We start from the raw sequence: 20,631 nt of genomic DNA, 5'->3' as shown, positions 1-20,631 counted from the left end.
TAAATATATCCAAGGTGAGTTTTAAGCAGTAAGTTGTGATGGCCTACTTCTGACAGACGATGTAACCTGGCAAGTGGTACAGCTATGTTAAATATTAATGAAGATCAAGTGTGACAGCAAAAGAATCAAAAACAATAATACTGTCATAACTGCAAAGGCTGACAGTAAGAGTGCCAGCACTCATGGAACTGAACAGTCTCAGACACTTTAGAATGCCTGACATTTGGGCTCTAAGACTGTAATTCTGGGATAAGTAATAACTGTTAATCAGTTTACAGAAAAAAAATCAAAATTACACTTAGATCCCTGGCTTAACATATACAAGGTTCCACTTTGAAGCTAACTATACTCTGGTAAGAAAGGAATTTGGCTCTTCTTTTGTTCATTATCTTTAAAATGTCACATTCTTATAGTAAAGGGGACATCATAGGGAAAAGGAAAGAGGAGCAAAATGATACGACAGAAGAGATATGACATATGGGGAAAGAAGGGCAAGAAGCTCCATGTACCCATCACACATTTCTGGTCATTTCAGTCAATTCTCAGAATTTCACACAATTCATTTTTCTACCACAGTTTTGTTTAGGACACAATATTTGGTAAGTGCACACCAAAGAAACAAGTTGCTTTGAATTAATATTAGAAATAAAGTAGAAAATTGTTTTTTAAAATTCAACAAATGTTTAAAAGGGTCCTGTTCCATAAATCATCCTAAATTATACACAGATTATTTTTATTCCATTTTCTTGTGTATGATGGCTAAAGCTTTTGGCACTGAGCCAGGCTACTGTCACAGGTTATGAAACCCTGGAGACTTGCCTTCATTGCTCCTCCTCAAGCATGTCCACGGGGCACAGGTGTCCTTTTAGGGAAAGCTGAAAAGCAAGCATAAGAATCAAAGTGAAACTTAGACGGAAGCTCACCTATTACAGACACACAAGGAAAGGCCAAATGTACACAAACAATTACAATTTTATGTTCTACTAGTAGAAAAGGGGTAGAATAAATTTTTTAGGTTTTTGTCAATATCTTCTAATTTTTAAAAATGTAAAACAAGAAGACATTTTTGAAAAAAATTGTCAGCACTATAAAAATAAAGTGCCAAGCATCAGGGTATATGCCTTTATTCTTAGCACTCCAGATGCAGTGACAGCCAATTTCTGGCCAATCTGGTCTACATGCGAAGTCCCAGGTCAGTCAGAGCCACACAATGAGACTGTGTTAGGGAGTTGGGGGTGGGGTGGAGTTGAGGGTGAGGTGACACAGGTCACAATTAACATTTTAACATGATTGTACTGAATAACAAACAGATACTGTATCAGCTGTAGTCTCCAACTAACATGAAATTTTAAAAAATGCATAGGAAAACACAATTTCTGGAAGCTTCCATTCAAAGGCAATTTTAAAGCCAGGCACAGTGGTCTAACACTTATGATTTGCAGCACTTAGAAAGATCACAAACCCAAGCTGGCCTGGGGCACACAGTGAGATCCTATCTCAAAAACTGAGGGAGGTGGGGGAGAGAGATAATTCTAAAATCTATTTATTGTGTACAGCTGAGAACTGAAATACATCAAAATTGAAAACTAGCTTCTAATAGCTATCACTACAGATGGAATTTATTTAGAGAAGTGTCATAGGAATATCTGTTATGTACTCAAAGCTATAGAGTAAATTATACAAATTTACTCTCAGGGAACTCTCATGGGACAGAAACCAAGATTTGTAAACTTAAAGGCTGAAGACAGCAAAGCAATTGAGAGCTAAACTAGGAACAGAGTAGTTCCAGAGTCGCCAAGGAGGTAGAGATAGGTGGATCCTTGGGGCTCGCTGGCCAACCAGGCAAGTTAGTGAGTTACACACCAGTGAGAGAGAGCTGTGTCAAAAAAAAAGTGGATAGCACTTGAAGAATGACAGCAGACTCCTGACCTTTGACCTCTATAACATATGCACCCACTGTTGGTCATTCACACCAACTCAAGTTGCAGGAAAAGCCTTCCCTGCCAAGGACTCCCTTGTAAACCTTCAAGGGAGAAAAGTGGCCAGCTCCTCCTTACCCCTAACCCCAGCTACAGCAGCCAGACTCCCCCACCCCCAATACTTCCCTAACAGCCTTGACTGTCATTTTCTTTGTTTTTTTTTTTTAAGATTTATTTATTTATTTATTATATATACAGTATTCTGCCTGCATGTCTACCTGCATGCCAGAAGGGGGCACTAGATCACATTATAGATGGTTGTGAGCCACCATGTGGTTGCTGGGAATTGAACTCAGGATCTCTGGAAGAGCAGACCATGCTCTTAACCACTGAGCCATCTCTCCAGACCAACAGTCATTTTCTAATGTCTGTAATTGTCCTTCTCAATCCTGAGACAGAAGAATGCCCAAGCCCCACCCTACAAGAAAAATCCCACCAATCCTAAACTCCCGCAACCTCAGGACTTGAAATCCCAGGAATCCTCATCCTGGAAAGCTCCACCCCCGAAGAAATCCTACATAAACCCTGCTTACTGTTCAGTTCCCTGCTGTCTTCTCCTGGGAGCAGAGGCAGCCACCCCTGGATTATCCCTCCCAGTAAATCTCTTTTATGAGATTTGCTACCTAGTGTGATTCTCCCATGGGAAGAAGCAGAGAAGTGGAGCAGGGATGAGGCTCCTGAGCTCCTGAGCTCAGCTGGGGACACCCTGCCCTGGGAGCTGCAAGCTGACGAGGAGCGGTTATACCGGAGGACTTAGAGCTCAGGGAGGGAGACCTCTGCTGAGGAGGCTTCTTCTTAGATCTGTGTGGTTCCTGGGCTCCCCTTTTAACACAAGCAGGAATGTCAATAACCAGCACTGGGGATGCAGAGGCAGGTGGATCTCTGTGAGTTCGAGGCCAGCCTGGTCTACAAAGTGAGTTCCAGGACAGCCAGAGCTGTTACACAGAGAAACCCTGCTCAAAAAACCAAAATGATTATATTCACCATTAGAAGTCAGGTCTAAATAAATTCTTCCCTTAAAACACTTCTGTCAAACATGTCACAGCAACAGAGAGTGACTAGTATACATGGTAGACAAATAAATAAATATTTTTAAAACTTCCAACTTTATCTTCCTCTTGATTCTTCCTGTAGAATCTCTTTCTGTAAAGTCCTCAGTAAACATCGTATTATGATCAGTGTTTCTTTTCTTTTTGTTTTTTGTTTTGAGTATGCCACTGCACCTAGCTATGACCAGCGTTTCTCAGTCATAGCTTTATTTACACTGTTAAAGTTCTTCCCTTTCAGAAGAAAATTTAAAACCAGTTTCTTTTACTCCTTGGTTTTTTTTTTTTTATTTAAATAACGAGAGACTTTTTCCATCTTTTAATATATGCTTAGTTTACTGTGAATAATTACCTGGCTTAGACAAGATAGATGACAAAGAAAAAGTTTATAGATGTAAACTCCTGAGTTAAGACTGAAGGAACTGTAAGGAAATAATTAAAAACAAAACTACCACGATCCATTGATCTTTTAGGTCCGGAGGAAAAGGCATACCCACAGTCTACTACCAAAAAGACAGAAAGTTGAATCATGCTTGTTATGCTACTTTTTTGTTTGTTTGTTTTGTTTTGTTTTTTGACACAGGCTTTCTCTGTGTAGCCTTGACTGTCCTGGACTCACTTTGTAGACCAGGCTGGCCTCGAACTCACAGCGATCCACCTGCCTCTGCCTCCCCAGTGCTGGGATTAAAGGCGTGTGCCAACACCGCCCAGCTTGTTATGCTACTATTAAAACTAAATATGTACTGTATTATAAGTACATCGACTCATTCTTGAATGAAGGACTGGTAACTGGTGATCCTATTAGCCCAGCAAGAGAACCACTATCCTGGTACACAGGGAAAACAATTTAGACAAACAAACTTCCAAAAGTGGGAAAAGCACGATCACAGAACAGGGGTGACACAAGAAAGGCAAAAGTAAACCCCAAAATATCAGTAAGTATATTAAATATAAAAGTAACAAAAGATAGAAAATACTAATGAACAATATTATTGTGGTACTTACAAATTTTACATGTAAAATAGGACAACACAAAATAAAAAGTGAAACTATAGAAAAGCCAGAAAAACAAATTAGGAGAGCTGCACTACTACACTGCAGTAACCTAAACTCAGCAAGTTTAAAACCCACATGCTTGATACCTACGAGAGTCATGCAAAACAAAGAGGGGGAAGGATATGGTTTAGCTCTGTGATGATTACATCCCTAGATGCAGGTTCTGGCGCATGCACAATTCTGAGGCTTAACCACAACATCACTAAAGTCTCTTGGCACTCTACTACCAACACCAACCTAAATATAATAAAACACAACTGAGAAAGCTGGAAAACAAAGGTATTCTGAGAACAGACACAAAAAGAAAGTCAGAGAACAAAGATTACTAAGAAAAAAATTGAAACCTTTGGTATCTATGGCAATGATGAATGTCAACTTGAGTAACTCATAGCAAGAATAAGCATCAAACACAGCCAAACCGTAAATAGAATAACACAAATCTCCACTCTAAACAACTAGTAGAAAGAACTTGTGGTCAAATATATACAGTTCTTCACCTCAGTACTTATCATGAAACACACACCCTTTGAAGAAAAATTTATCAAATATATTAAAGATAGCAATCAAAACACACCCTGTAGGGACAATAAAATCATCAGGGTCAGACTCATGACATACATTGTAGAACAGCCAGTGAATTTAAAGCAGTGTTAATTAATTCAGTTAAAGCTCCAATGGAAAAGGTAGACATCGTGTGAGGCTGGATGGAATTTAACAAAGAAAGGGAACTCACAAAGAACCAAATGGAAGTGGTAGAATTTAAAACACAGTGCCACTGTTTTTGTTTATTTTCAAGACAGGATTTCTCTGTGTAGCCCTTGCTGTCCTTTACCCCACCACCTAAAAAACAGTGTCTTTTGCTTTTTTTGTTTGTTTTTTTTTCAAGACAGGGTTTCTCTGTGTAGCCCTTGCTGCCCCCACCCCAAGAAGTCTTTTGTTTGTTTGTGGTTTTTCAAGACAGGATTTCTCTGTGTAGCCTTGGCAGTCCTGGTCTTGCTCTGTAGACCAGGTTAGCCTCGAACTCAGAGATCTACCTGCCTCTGTCTTCCCTAGTGTTGGGATTATCGGGCATGTACCTCACCCAGCAAGAACAGTGACTTAACAGGCACTTACACACATAATGAACAGCACTCTTCAAATCTTCGAAAAGAGAAACAATACAATTCAGGCTAGCAGAAATTAACCTGAACTAAAATATGAAGTAGAAAGAAACTAAATTATCTTATTTCAAAGGCACCTAAGAACCGTGGGAAATACCAAACCTCATTACACATTTCTTCTTCCAGTGCTCTTTTACTTGTAAGCAGATAGAGGGACACTCTGTCTATCTGTTCATCTGGGTAGGCACCCTTGTTCGACTATATGCTATGCTTTCCCCCTTTTAACCACTTTCTTTGCCTTTGGCTTCCCACCAGTTCACCATGATACGTTTATGCTTGTTTTGAGGGACTTACCATTTGGTGTTGTCACACTTTCTTATTTGTGGTTGGTACTTTATAGTTTTAGGGTTGTTTACAGGAGCGCAGCAAGAGCTTGTTACAGGAAGATGAGCACCTTACCAATAGCTATACCACTGAACCTCTATGAACCATAGATTCTGTATAAATCCTTCTCCGTGACTCAGTGTTGACAGGTAGTCACAACTAATGTGAGTTTTAAAGTATAGCAGCCATACTATGTCATCCCCAGGAGTCAGCATTCTACACCTTTACCCTCTTTTTCTCTGGCTCTTAAAATTTTCTCATCCCTTCTTCCACAATGTTCTCTGAGCCTTGGAGGTTGTAATATACATGTTCTACTTGTGAATGGGTGGGTACTCAACAGTCATTTATTCTGTGTAGTTTAGCTAGTTGTGAGTCTCTCACCAGCCTCTGCTTCTCTGACCAAAGCTGACAGTAGGATTAGTGTGTGGGCATGAACAGTTCTTTAGAAGGCAAATTGACAGGCACATCATGTCATTTAGCAAAACAACAGTACGAGCTTCCTCACTAGGGCTTAGAATCACCCCAGCTACAGGCTTTTGACCAAGTTTACAGTATAGACATGAACTCTCTACATATGGAACAGGCATCAAATCGAATCCGAAAGCAGTTTGTACTCTCACAATGGCCTTGTAACAATGTAACATCTTGGCTGTCTGGTCAGTATGGTTGAACACAAGATCCACAACTGAGTAAGACTTTCACTGACAATTCTCCCTCATTGCACCTTCCAACATGTTAGCATATAAGCAGCTTCACAAGTCTGCCAGGCTGCCTAGCAACCTATGACATCATCACCTGCCCACCACTAGGTGTGCCACTGCCCAGAATTTTAAAAGGGCAAACCAGCAGGGCGTGGTGGTCCATGTCTTTAATCCTAGCACTCGGGAGGCAGAGGCAGGTGGATCGCTGTGAGTTCAAGGCCAGCCTGGTCTACAAAGCGAGTCTAGGACAGCCAAGGCTACACAGAGAAACCCTGTCTCAAAAAACAAAAACAAACAAACAACAACAACAAAAAAGGCAAACCAACCTCTCTCTTCCTCCTCCTCCTCTCTCTTCTCTGTCTCTCTCACACACTCTCTGTCTCTCTTTCTCTTTGGGGCATCCCTTACCTTTCCTGCTCTCCCACGTTCCTACAATAAACTTCTTCATGTCATATCTGTTGTCTAGTATCTTATTTTTCATATTTAATACTATGAGGGCTAGCCAGCAGGGGGGATGTTCCTGGCCCAGTTCCAGCTTGATTTAGTTGTCCTGAAACCAAGGTATGTAATATATCAGGCTTCAAGTTCATGACTGTCTGTGTACCAGTATTTTAAGAGGAGAAAAAAATGAGAAATATTTGGATAAAACGGTGGAGATAATCTGTAAATATCTTCCTGGCTGCCATTTCCACAACCACCTAAAGATTACTCTTTTATTCCCATGAGTATAAAGGGAAGGCATCAGTTTTTCTCAGAGTCTATAATCTTCAAATACTTTTTGAAATAAAGATATATACCACCATTAAAGTATAAATTATAACCAATAGTCAGGTATGTTGGCTACTGTGTAGCTTTTTTTTAAAAACAAACATTCCATTGTAGAGGCAAGCTCCTTAAAGTACACAATGTGCTGAATGGGAAATAAAGCAGTCTATCCTGCAGGAAGCTCATTAAGCTCAGAAAGTAAATAACTCAGAGATTTCAAGAAGTTCCTGAAATTGACAAGATTTACTAGGCACCTACCTCCTTATACATCTATAAACAGGAAGGCTGCTGACTCATACTCTCAGAGACAAGCTACCCAAAAAGACACCTGCTGAACTGCCTGTGGGCTGTGCAGGGCACTCCAGGCTTCCAGTTTTTATGAGCTGTCAACCATGCTGGTAGGTTTGGTAATGTGGGTGTCTCTGAATCATTTCTTCTCTTGTAAGTAACCCCTCACCCATACCCCTCCTGTAAGTAATCCTAATACACTCTCTGGCTCACCGAGATGGTCTTCAGCAGTATCCCTACTTTGTTCTGGAGTACTTCTGGCTGTTTGCTCATGTTTCCCAGGAATAGTATCGGCCAACAACGGTGAATCTACTTTCTGCACTCAGGAAGGGGAGGCAGGGGGATTATACATTTGGAGCCATTCTAGCTTCACTCCTACCAACAAAGAGAGGGAGGTAAACTCTCACTATGACAACTGAGGCAGCATTTGCTCCCCTCAACTCTCACAGTACAGATGAAAGGGCACCACGGCAAGCACAGTGATGACATTAGAAGTCCCCCACAGAAACGCCCCTCAGGAGCGTCTGTGAGGGCAGACCTTGTATTTGCACACTCAGTGAACGGTGGAGGTCAGTGCCAAGAACACTCAGGCAAACAGGAATAATACTTTCAAGAGGAAATGAGGTACCTGCTAACTGTTAAAAATACAACTGTTTCCAAAATACATATAAAGAACTTTAGCCTCAGTGGGCTGATATGATGGCTCAGCAGGTAAAGGCTCTTGTTGGTAAGCCTGACAAGCCAAATTCAATCCCCTAAACCCATATGATGGGAGGAGAAAATCAATCTCCATAGGTAATAGATGACTTCCACATGAGCACCATGACACACACTCCTACTCTCCCAAACAAGTAAGTAGAGTAAGGAAACAAAAATAAATTGGCGATAATCAACATTGAAGTCTCTTTAAAAAATAAATTTTAGCCCTAAAACGTGTCAGCTAAAGTTGGGCTTTTTATTACATTAGCTTGGTGTATAGGCACATTGTCAAAACCAAAAACCAAAAACCAAACCAAACCAAACCAAACCAAAACCCACTTTCTTACTAACAAAATAAAACAGCATATGCAAGAACCTGAAAAAAAAAATCTAACATGAAAATAACAATGGCAATAAAGAAAACGAACTACTTACAGAAAAGTAGATAAAAAATAATTAAAAGTGGGGGTTTCAGCCCCCTGTCTCCTTATTTAAATGTGGATTCACACTATCTCATTCAGGATATTGATGAGTTTATTTTGCCAACTGGAGCTAATAAGACCCAAGGCCAATTTGAACTAGCTTTCTTTACCACTGGAGGATGTTGAATGACAGGGGCTGCATTTGGGGCAATGAACTGTCTTCCTCTAGGATTGAATGAAACCCAGAGCATGGCCTGGTCCAAACCAAGAAATGTACAGATTTTGAGTACGGTGACCAGGCAATGAGGCACTTTGGGCTAATACTCTAGGTTCTCTGGCTTTGCTCTATAGTGCATTTGGTGTTACCATCAAGAAAACACAGAGTGCAGAAGATGACCTCAACACAGTAACAGCCGGAACCATGACGGGAATGTTGTATGAATGTACAGGCAGTCTTCCAGGCTTAGCACGCGGTGGCCTGGCAGGACTGACACTCACCAGTGTCTACGCACTGTATAACAACTGGCAGCACATGAAAGGTTCCCTGCTCCAACAGTTACTTTGAAGAGTTTTGACACCTCAGGACTGGGGGACACTTCACAGTCATCCAGTTCAATTAATAAGTCAGTCTGGAGTTGCTTTCGCTCTTGTACCTCCAAGTTACTTTGGACAATTGGAGACTGATTTACTGTGACAAAGACCATGGATGTTTAGCCCAGACTGCACTGCTTGCCCTTAAGTAAGTGGAAGCCAACCCCTTTGATGGCTCACTGAGTGTGATGTCTTCTCCTTTGGAGATGATCTTGTACCTGTTTTCTTTCCTGGCCCCAAAATTGGAAAACCATTTACTCTCCAAATTAAGGCCATACTTATTTTCAACACTTTTATCAGCATGTTTATTCATTTAAAAACCCCAAACTTATGTTGCCCTGTATGCCAATGAAGGGTGAAAATAGGAAAAAAAAAAGTGGAGGTTCAGGAAATAGTCCAGAAGCTTGTTACATTAGCACAAGGACCTGAATTTGCATCCCCAAGCTCCCACATAAAAGATGGATGTGTACGTATGCATCTGTAATCCCAGTGCTCCTAAAGGGAAGTGACAGACAGAGACAGGGAAATCCCTAGACACTCCTGGGACAGCCAGGTGTTCAGTGTAAAAGCAGCAAAAAGACCCTTTCTCAAAGAAGGGACACCGTTATGGAAGGTGTCCTTTGATCTCCACATACACCCTTGTACTCTCTCCTTCACTACCTCTTTACACACACACACACACACACACACACACACACTTCTACTAATTATCTTACCCAGCCTGCCTTCCACAGCTGTGAGGTATTAACTGATACAAACTATCACATTCATTTATATAACTATTAATAAACATTTCCATGACATTCAAGTTTCCTAAAGCCTTTCTTAGCTACTTATCTCTGTAAGCACTATCTGCGTTCTGACACACAAAAAAGTAGTTTACATGTTCTAGATTTAAATACAGTATATACTTCCCTTAAGTCTGCTTTTTTCATTAAGCCTAATTATTTTAAGGTCTGTTTATGCTGTCAACACCATCAATAGTTCTTTCCTTTTCATTGTCAAGTAGTATTTTATTGCATAAGTAGAACACAATTTCTTTATAGACTTGTGATTGACACTCACATTGATGTTCTTAGCTATCAACAAATCTGCCGGACACACGTGTACACAAGTTCTCATGTGACCATATGCTTTGGTTTGTCTTGGAGAAATACTTACAAACTGAATGAGTGGGTCATGTGACATGTATGCATTTACAGCTTTTTAACGCTCTGCTTAATTGCTCAAAGTAGCTGTTCCTTTTTCCTTCCCACTGGCAATGGAGAATTCCAGAAATTTTCCATCCTTGCCAAGACATGCCCTGTTTCAATGAAAGTTACAGGAGAGAGTGGGAAGCAGTGCCTCCTTACAGTTTAACTTTCCACTTCCCTGGCTATGTCTGGTGACTTATACATGCTGGAAACAATCTCTGCCAGATAAAATGTTTTGCAAGTGTCTTCTCCCAGTATAGGCTTGGTTCTTCATCTTTCTTATTGTGTGCACCAAAGAGCCCTTTGGATTTTTACTGTGACAAGCCCCTTCATTTACTGTTTCCTAAGTTCCCTGCCTCTGTATATCTTTCTTTCCCCAGAGGGTAGAGGGACTTAGTTCTAAGATCACTAATTTTTTTCCCTGTATTTTTTTTTTTTTACAGGCTTATGTCTTCAGTCTAAGGCTATGCTTATTTGAAATGAATTTCTGTGTCTATGTATTATGAAGTCTCCCATTGCAAGTCAAAGCCAAGAACATTTGGTATCATAGCTCTCCAACTGGTCTAGAACATATGCTGAGAAGAATGGCTCTTCATGGAAAACCAGCTTTACTCCTCTATTCAACTCTTCCTCAACAGCTACCCACCTCCAGCAAGCTCTCAACAGTCCTACTCCCCTGGCCACCTTCTTCATTTCAACAACTAACTGCCCAAACCCCAGTCCTAGAAAAATCCAACTTTCCATCTATTCCCTAACTAAATTCTGCCAGCTGAAAATGACAAGGGGGGAAAATAACCTCACAGATCTGTGCTGACCAATGACAACCGAGCTTCATGCTTCTAACATAGCACAAGCGCTGCTGCTGTTCTCTAACCCTACTGCATGTCTCCAGTGCATTCACTCCCCTAACCCTTGGGATTACTTCACTCTTCCTTTCTTCTGTCCTCATGCCTCCTCTCAACCCTGAGTCACTGAAATAGTTGGCTAACAGGCAGACAGACTCTGGACCACCAAAGGGAGACAAACTTATTTCTTATCTCACAGCGTTGCTGAGAACAATCACTGACATAACTATACATGGAAAGCACTTGATCCCCAGTCTGTCACCATGCAAGCCAACTCTCAATAAGAGATACTTCTGTTATCACTTTTACTACAACTACACCACGATCCGGGATGGTGAAGGAATGCATCTAAGTATATAACATACTATGTGTTCTTATATGTGGCTATACATGTGAATACACTGTGTTTGTGTGTGTGTGTGTCTGTGTGTGTGTGTGTGTGTCCATTAGGAAAGATTACATGACACAAGACTTTAACATTTAGATTAAATATTTGTTATCATAACTTCGTATTTTACTGAAAGGTCTGCTTTTCTTAACAGTAGACACAAAATCTGTAACAGTCTGCATCATGATAGAAAAAAAGTGTAGGGCTGGAGAGATGGCTCAGTGGTTAAGAGCGCCGCCTGCTCTTCCAGAGGTCCTGAGTTCAATTCCTAGCAACCACATGGTGGCTCCCAACCATCTACAATGAGATCTGGTGCCCTCTTCTGCAGATAAAGCATTCATATGTAATAAATAAAAAATAATAAAAAAAAAAAAAAGAAAAAAGTGTAGTGGGCTATCATGGCTCCATCAGCTTTTGTTCCTGTACCTACCTTCAAAAAGAAAGACTGACCTATATGTCTACCTTTTTACATAATTCAAATAAACAAATAAATGACTGCCTAAAAAGGTATCATACTACAGCTGGGTGTGGTGGTGCATGCCTTTAATCCCAGCACCTGGGAGGCAGGGGCAGAGGCAGAGGCAGAGGCAGAGGCAGAGGCAGAGGCAGAGGCAGAGGCAGAGGCAGAGGCAGACGGATCTCTGTGAGTTCAAGGCCAGTCTGGTCTACAAAAGTGAGTCCAGGACAGCCAAGGCTGTTACATAGAGAAATCCAGTCATGAAAAGCAAAAAACAAAAACAAAAGGTACCATACTATATTATTCTAGCTGGGTTGACAGAAACGAGAAGCACTTACTCCACTGACTGCCAATACCTCTCATCTAGCTGATGGAGTGGAAGCTCTGTGCTTATGTGGAACAGGGCTCAGAAAACAATCCAGTACGTATTTAGATCAGACCTAAAGCATACATTTAATTTGGCATCTTACCTTCCTACACAGAATCCCCTTTGTGAAATAACTTGCATCCAAAAATAATAGCCTCTGCTCCAAAGATTAATCCCTAAACAGCAGTCACAGGAGATCAAAGACCTTTTTAACAGGAGTGTTTCTGTTTTCTTTGACTCCCTGAGCAGTCTGAGAACTGCTTTTGAAACAATCCTTACAGTGCATTTGTTCCAAGGATCACTATGCTGAAGCATGTAAATAAGACAGTGCACACAAAGCCAGAACCATCCACACATTGTTCTGACAGATCCAGGCCAGTCGGTTGCAAAGCTTCTCAACATGAGCACCCCCATAGATCTCTGCACATCCTCAGCTCTAGCAAATGTTCCTTTCCCCCTGCAAGGCTAGTTCCATATTTTGAAAAAAATAAAATAAAAACAAATCTTTCAATTGTGTGGCTCAACCTTATAATGGGTAAAATAAAATAAAATAAAATAAAAAAGAAAAAGACTTGTTATAAAAGAAAAAGCTATTTGTTATACAAACTCTATTAAAATCTGCTTAGCAGAGCTGAGCATGGTGGTGCACGCCTTTAATCCCAGCACTCGGGAGGCAGAGGCAGGCAGATTGCTGTGAGTTCGAGGCCAGCCTGGTCTACAAAGTGAGTCCAGGACAGCCAAGGCTAATACAAAGAAACCTTGTCTTGGAAAAAAAGAAAAGAAAAGAAAAGAAAAGAAAAGAAAAGAAAAACAATTTCATGAGATAATGATTGAAGACATTTGGGGGGAAAATCTGCTTAGCAGAAATGCAGGCATCTAAGCTATAAAAAACAGCATGACAAAGATCCCAGAGATAGTGAGTATTCTAAATTCATGAATTCCACCTCTGCAAATTCAGCTAGCCTGAGATGAAACATATTTGAAGGGAATAACAACTGTCCCAACTGTGCATGGAATTTCTTGTCCTTACTCTCTCCAGCACAGCTCAGCTCTTTACAGTCTTTCTATTGTGAACTGATACTGTGGGTAAGCCTGAGAGGACTTCAAGTGTGCAGAATGACATTATATAGGTTCTATGCAATACCATGCCACTTTTTCAAAGACTTCTTTGGCATGTAGGACCCTCAGATACAAAGTCTACACAGGAGCAGGTGAATTTTAATTTCTTGAGGGATAAAAGGATTTACAAAGTATCTATAGGGCTGTGAATGGTACAGCATGCTTTCTGATCTCAGCTTAAAGTGTTAACATGTTTTTACCTCTCACAAACATATATTAAGATAGTTACCCCTACCCCACAAAACAAACAAACCCAACCAAGCCAGGCCTGGTAGTGCACGCCTTTAATCCCAGCACTTGGGAGGCAGAGGCAGGCGGATTGTTGTGAGTTTGAGGCCAGCCTGGTGGTTTACAAAGTGCGTCCAGGACAGCCAAGGCTAACACAGAGAGACACTGTCTTGAAAAAACAAAAAACCAACCAAAACAAACAATAAAACGGAAAACAACAACAAAACCACAGAAATAATTACAGGAAAATATGTGGAGACATTGGAACCTGCGGCCTAATGAGATGGCTTCAAGAATAAAGGTGCCTGTCATGCAAGCCTGGCAACTTGACTTTCATCCACAGAACCAACGCAAAAGTTGAAGGGGCAAAAAGTCGTCCTCTGACCACCAAATACTCACCATGCACACATAGTCAGAAACACAGACACACAGACAGACAGACAGACAGACAGACAGACACACACACACACACACACACACACACACACACACACACACACACACAGTAAACAATCAACTGGTATCCTTGTGAACTCTTGGTAAAATATAAAATGAATTGTACAGGCACAGTGGAGAAAATAGTACAGCAGATTCTTCAAAAACAAACTAATCAAAGAAGAAAACCCCATGGAATTACCATGTGATCCAGCAATTCTACTTCTAAGAACAAACTCAAAACGGCCAGGCACGGTGGTGCATGCCTGGATCCCTGCATCACTTGGGAGGCAGAGGCAGGCAGATCTTATTTTGAGGCCAGCCTGGTCTACAAAGCAAATTCCAGGACAGTCAGGGCTACAGAGAGAAATATCTAAGAAAACAAACAACAACAAAGCTAAAAGAAGTACAGCCCCAGAGATCTGTATACTCATGCATACAGAAAGAGCAGCACGAATTATAGCTAAAATGTACAACAGCTCAAGACTTCAGTAAAGGATAAATAGATACAGTATACACTTATAACAGACTGTATGTCAGCCTCAAAAATACAAATGTAGAACTAGCAGGATGGTTCAGCGGGTAGAGGCACTTGATGCCAAGCCTGACAATGTGAGTTCTATTGCTGGACTCACACAGTAGAAGAAAATGAACTGGCTCAAGTTGCCCTCTGGCCTCCACATATACACTGCAGCACACAAAAACTCATACAAGAGAAAGGGAAGGAAGGAGGGATGGAAAACCGCAACATACTTTGGCAAGGAGACACTGCCAAGTGTCACAAAAAGACAAACATTTTAATTTCTGCAAATGAAATATTTAGAATAGTCAGTATCACGGACAGGCAGCTTAACAATGGCTGTCAGGGATTAAGGATGGCAGAAAGAGGAAGAAACAGGAGTTACTGTGCAACAGTACTAGCACTTCAGTTTTGAAAACAAAAAACCAAACTGTAGTAGAAAGTAACAATACTATGAGTGCTTTTATGTGGAGACAGATCTTTGCTATATAGCCCAAGCTGGCCACAAACTCAAAATTTTCCTGACTATTGAGTGCTGAAACATAGAGATGATTAACTGTGACTTATTTGACATACTGAACTGCACACTTAGAAATGGTTAAGAAAGGTCTAGGCAGATGGCCCAGTCAGCAAAGTGCTGCTAAACAAGTGTGAGGATCTGAATCTGCAGTCTCCCAATCCACATAAAAGCTAGGCCTGTGGTGCTGCTCCTGTAATCCTAGTATCAGGAAGGCAGAAACAAAAATATCCCTGGAGCTCAGTCATCAGTATCCTTGAATCAATGAGCTATAGGTTCAGTGAGAGGCACGTCAAGTTTGGTGCATCAAAAACTAACACTCCTCCTGTGTAAAATACTTGGCTTCTTTTAGTATCACTTCATTTTCTTAAAGATTCAAAACTGCTTAAGCCTTTCTGCAACCCCCACTCTCCCAAGCCCTCCCTCCATGCTAACTCTCAGCACCAAGCTCTGCTGAGCACACTACTTCAACAGTCTTTAATCCATTCCTTTTTGTCCTCTCCTCAAACAGCATTCTTATGGAGGAAATAACATCTTTTACATGGACAACTGAACTCACCTGTCCCCTAATTCCATCCTGGTACCCTCCAAATCCACTTCTTACCTTCAAATCAACTGTTCTATAAAACACAGATCTTGGATCCACATTTGGGTCATATGACTGTAATTTTAGCATTTAGGAGGGAGAAGACTTCAAGTTCCTGGCCAGACTAAAGTACATAGTGGGTTTCAAAGCAGTATGAGCTATACAATCAATTAGGTCCAGTATGGGCTATACAATCAGGTCCAGTATCAAAACAACAATAATAAAAAGTAAATCTTAGGGTGAGATGTAAGCTTAACCTAGTGTGCACCCTACCAGAGGGAGGGGTGACTTAATGTACTATGCCTCTTCTTTAAATGATTAAAAGATCACTAATGATCTTTTTGTTTCTCTTAGAATGAAGGCAGAACTGAACATGACACCTATAAAAATCTCTGGCAATAAAAGGCCATAGTCTTTCTCCAACCCTCACTGCAACTTAATCAGGTTCCTCACATCACAACTGTTTTGTCTACCACTCTGGACCATCCCTCCTGTCTGTTAGGCTAATATTATCATTATCAGAGCACAAAAATAATTTTTTAGCAAGCTCTCCTTTGTCTAGCCAATCTGGCCCAATGCTCTCTTTTGTCTAGCCAATCTGATCAAGGGCTACTCAATGCCTGGATGCTCCCATACCACTATCACAGATGCAATTTCACCTTTACCATTTCTGATTGCTCCACCAAACACTAAGTTCCAGCATGAATCCTGCTCCCAATAATCAAACATGGTCCAGACTACCTAAGTGAAAGTTCAACTATGGGGTCACAAAACATTCAACATCCACTCACACTATTCCAAGACCCTTATTATCTTAAGATACTTTTAGCAAGGCCCTTTAGCTATGATAATGAAAACTATTTACACTAGGCCTTCCTCTGATTATCTTCTGTAAATGCAAGAAATTATCAAAACACTAAACATCATTGAGTAAAAAAAAAAAACAGCAATTTGAATTGATATGACTGCAGTTTTTTTTAACACTATAACTAGAGGTGGTTTTGGTCTTATTTTAATATCTCAATTGTCAGGCTCCCAAACAAAGACAAATCCTTGGCTTGCCTTGAAAAGTGAACTTCTAACTCAATTTGTCCCCAAATACCATACTAGAGACCTATCCCCAAAATAGCATCTAAAGAATCCCTAAACACTTAAGGTAGGGTGGAGGGGTGTTTTCAGTAGGAAAAAGGAGACAAAATCTAGGCAATGTTTGGGTGAAAAATCCCCCTTCCACCATACAAAATAAAATGGACGTCTTGGATAGCTTTCTTGGGAGGGAGGGGGGAAGAGAGAGGAGAGAGGAGAGAGAGGGAGAGAGAGAGAGAGAGAGAGAATATCCATGCAACTGTTCTAAAGCCTGAGTAAAGATACAGCTCTTATAGAAATCACCCATTTTGATGGCAAGCAAATAACTTATAATGGTATTTCAACAATCTTTTTTTTTTTTTAAAGCTTTATTTATTAAGTATACAGTGTTTTGCTTGCACACCAGAAGAGGGCACCAGATCTCACTATATATAGTTGTGAGTCACCATGTCATTGCTGAGAATTGAACACAGGACCTTTGGAAGAGCAGGCAGCACTCTTAACATCTGAGCCATCTCCCTAGCCCTATTTCAACAATCTTAAGCCATAAAAACATTATTATAATTCATGAAAAAGATGAAAAGGTAAGATTCCCATTGTGAAAAGAAACTAATATCACAGGTTATTAATATTTAAGAGAAGAGAAACATTTCTAAAGAAATAGTTACAGGGAAAGAAACTGGTTTTTCAGATTTCAAAATAAGGGGCCAGAGCAATAGCTCCACAGCGACTGTTCTTCCAGGACCCAGCTTCATTCCCAGCACCCATATGGCAGCTCCTAACTGTCTGTAACTGCACTTCCAGGGGATCTGATGCCCTCTTCTAGCCACCAGGTGTACAGACACATATGCAGGCAAATACTCATAAAACAATAAAATGAACTTCTAAAAAAATGGCCCAAGGAGTCAGAATGAAAGTTTATTGACAATCTATCCCATTTTCATCCATTAGTCTCTTGCAGAGCAAATCGTTTACCCTTGCTTGACTTTGTTCTCCTGAGTAGCTATGACCAGTACAAAAGCAAATGTCAGTGCATAAAGCTTACTTTACTTACACACACACACACACACACACACACACACACACACGCACACACGCTTTTTCAAAACAGGGTTTCTCTGTGTAGCCTTGGCTGTCCTAGACTCACTTTGTAGACCAGGCTGGCCTCGAACTCACATAGCTCTACCTGCCTCTGCCTCCCAGGGTGCTGGGATAGTGGGTGTGTGCCACTGCACCTCTGCTATAACTGTTTATATTTTTTAAGATTTATGTTATGTGTATAAATGTTTTGCCTGGGTGTATGTATGTGTACCATGCATGACTGGTACCTGTGGAGGTCAGAAGAGGGAACAGGTCCCCTAGAACTATAGGGGCATATGGTTGGCAGCTGCTGTACGTGTGGGTGCTGAGAATTAAACCCAGGTCCTCTGCAAGAGCAGCCAGCGCTCTTAACCACTGAGCTATCTCTTTAGCCCACAGAACTGTTTCTTAAGTTTGTTACTCTCTACATTTACACACTAAAAAAAGAATAAACAAGCTGTAAGAGACTTGTGGTCTCATGCTGCCAGTGGCAAGGTGAATGGCACTGCTGTTCCACACAAGTTTATAAAATTGAACATGCATTCTAGCAATTGTACTCTTGGTGTTAGTTCCAGAGAAATGGAAACATAATCACATAAAACCATGAATCTTTATGGTGCCAATAACCAAAAGAAATGTCCCCCAACAGGTCAACAGTTAAACAAACCTTGTTTCTTTTACAGCATGGCCATTCCTAAATAAATCGAATATATAAAGGAAGAGCTGCCAATATGTAAACTGAGCAACTTTGATGGATCCAGAGCATGATGCTTAGTGAACTTTTTAAGTAAACCACAAAAAGATTCACACTTTAAGATTCCATTTGCCCTGATATTCCAATTTGAGTGAAGATGGCACTATGTAAATGGTCTCTAAAGTACTTTTAAGTCCTGGACCTGTCCCAAATATGTAGCTCACTTCCATTCTCAGCAGTGGCTTCCCCTTCTCTTTCTTAATAAACTGTCTCTTTTTCTATCACTATCTATGTGTCCCTGGCCCAATTCTTTGTTCCATAACACAAGAACCTGAAAATCTCATCAAGTGTTTTCTTTCTGGACTCAGATTCATAACTATAACAGAACTTCACACAGAGAGAGGTGGTTATGATAGATTAAAGAAATCTTTACATTAGATAAAACTGCAAAGACCTAAACACATGCAGAATTGAGCACATGTACAAACTGGTGAAAAGTGAAGTCTCTAGCTAATATATTACACCAATATATATATATACAGTGTCACAAGTGTGGTGAAGGGCTGAAGGGACTCTGTGTACTAATTTTAAAACTTCCTATGAAATATACAATAATTTCAAACTCAAAACTTCTTTAAAATATTGGTGGAAAGCACTTAGGTCACTAAAGATACTCAAGATGTAATTCTAAGTAGCACTTTGTTGGGTTCTGAGAGTCATTCTCCCGAACTACTAAACCAAAGCAAGTGGTGGGAACTCCTGAATTTGCAGATTGGTGTTGTCTAAACCCCTAAGCTTGTGGCTGATGTTTGACATAAAAATGGTGTTAGTGAGAACTGCACCCCTATGGATAGTTTTATGTCAACTTGACACACGCCATAGTTACCAGAGAGGAAGGAACTTCAACTGAAAACATGCTTCTTTAAAATCAGGCTGTCCACAAGCCTGTAGACCAATTCTTAATTAGTGATTGCTATGGGACAGCCCAACCCATTGTGGATGGGGCCACCCCGGACTGGTACTCTGGGTTCTATAAAAAAAAAAGCAGGCTGAGCCCGGGAGTGGTGATACATGTCTTTAATCCCAGCACTTGGGAGGCAGAGGCAAGAGGATCTCTGAATTTGAGGTTAGCCTGCTCTACAGAGTGAGTTTCAGGACAGTCAAGACTACCCAGAGAAACTCTGTTCAAATAACAAAAACAAACACACAAAACAAAAAAGTAAGCAAAGAGAAACAAGCTAGTAAGCAGCACTTTTCCATGGCCTCAGCATCAGCGTCTGCCTCCAGATTCCTGCCCTGTTTGAGTTCCTTCCTCCAATAATGAACAGGAATATGGAAGTGAAAGCCAAATAAATCCTTTCCTCCTCAATTTGCTCTTGGTTATGGCTTTTCATTACAGCAATAGTAACCCCACCTAAGACAGACTCTAATCTATAAAAATTACACTAATTCCTAGTAGCATCTGAATTGCTCTATATTAACTTTGATGTTTCACTATTAAAACATGCTATTTAAAAAATAAAAGCAAATGCCTGGGCAAGGTGGCCCATACCTGTAAATCCCAGCACTTGGGGGCTGAGGTAGGCAGATGGCAAACTTGAATATATACAGGGCCACATCGTGAGAGTCTGTCTCAGAACAAAATAAATTAAAACCTATGCCATTTAGGAAGTACTTGCAAGCAGAAATGAAGATATTCTAAAGAGACACTTGTGTCCTTCCCTTTGGCTAACAGACTATGGGGGGAGGTCTTTAAGAAATGGGGAACTCCCCTGGGAATCTCATTCAAGAAGGAAAAGGCTAAAGCTAGTGCCAACAAAAGGAGAGATTTATCTTCCAGAAAAGACTTCACAGTTCTGACAACTTGTCAGGTCATCTTGGAGAAGACTGGAGCCCAGAGAATGAAGGATCAATGATGGCCAGGACAACATTTTGACCAGAACTGCTTAGTTATGCAAGCCTCTTGCCCTCTGTTTAAGTCTAAATTTCATGCCAGGGCCCCAGAAGATGGCCTAGGGTTGTGGTAAGGGAAAGGAATGTCCACAAAATCTCATTACTTGTTCCCCTTCACAATGTAGCCACAAA

At 40.7% G+C, this 20,631-nt stretch overlaps 2 protein-coding genes across 3 annotated transcripts in view; one reads left to right on the top strand and one right to left on the bottom strand.

The window, feature by feature from the left end:
- TMCC1 (transmembrane and coiled-coil domain family 1) overlaps positions 1–20,631 on the bottom strand; it is a 154,332-nt gene that overhangs the window by 105,355 nt on the left and 28,346 nt on the right. Inside the window, exon 2 of one of the 2 annotated variants that reach the window (XM_084765193.1) lies at positions 816–875. The gene's annotated coding sequence lies outside the window, so the exon portion shown is untranslated. The remainder of the gene's footprint in view (positions 1–815; positions 876–20,631) is intronic. The other variant, XM_084765194.1, reaches the window with a different exon arrangement.
- On the top strand, positions 6,781–9,462 carry TIMM23 (translocase of inner mitochondrial membrane 23; the record flags this gene model as incomplete). The annotated part of the gene is given in 5 exon segments (XM_084765381.1): positions 6,781–6,827; positions 8,494–8,623; positions 8,626–8,670; positions 8,672–8,743; positions 8,745–9,462. Coding segments are annotated over 5 exon segments (555 nt in total). The 3' UTR covers positions 9,006–9,462.

The sequence above is a fragment of the Acomys minous genome (assembly GCF_964271855.1).
Source record: "Acomys minous genome assembly, chromosome: 17".
NCBI lineage: Eukaryota > Metazoa > Chordata > Mammalia > Rodentia > Muridae > Acomys > Acomys minous.
The sequence above is the reverse complement of the archived record's forward strand: the minus strand, read 5'-3'. Positions and strand labels throughout refer to the sequence as shown.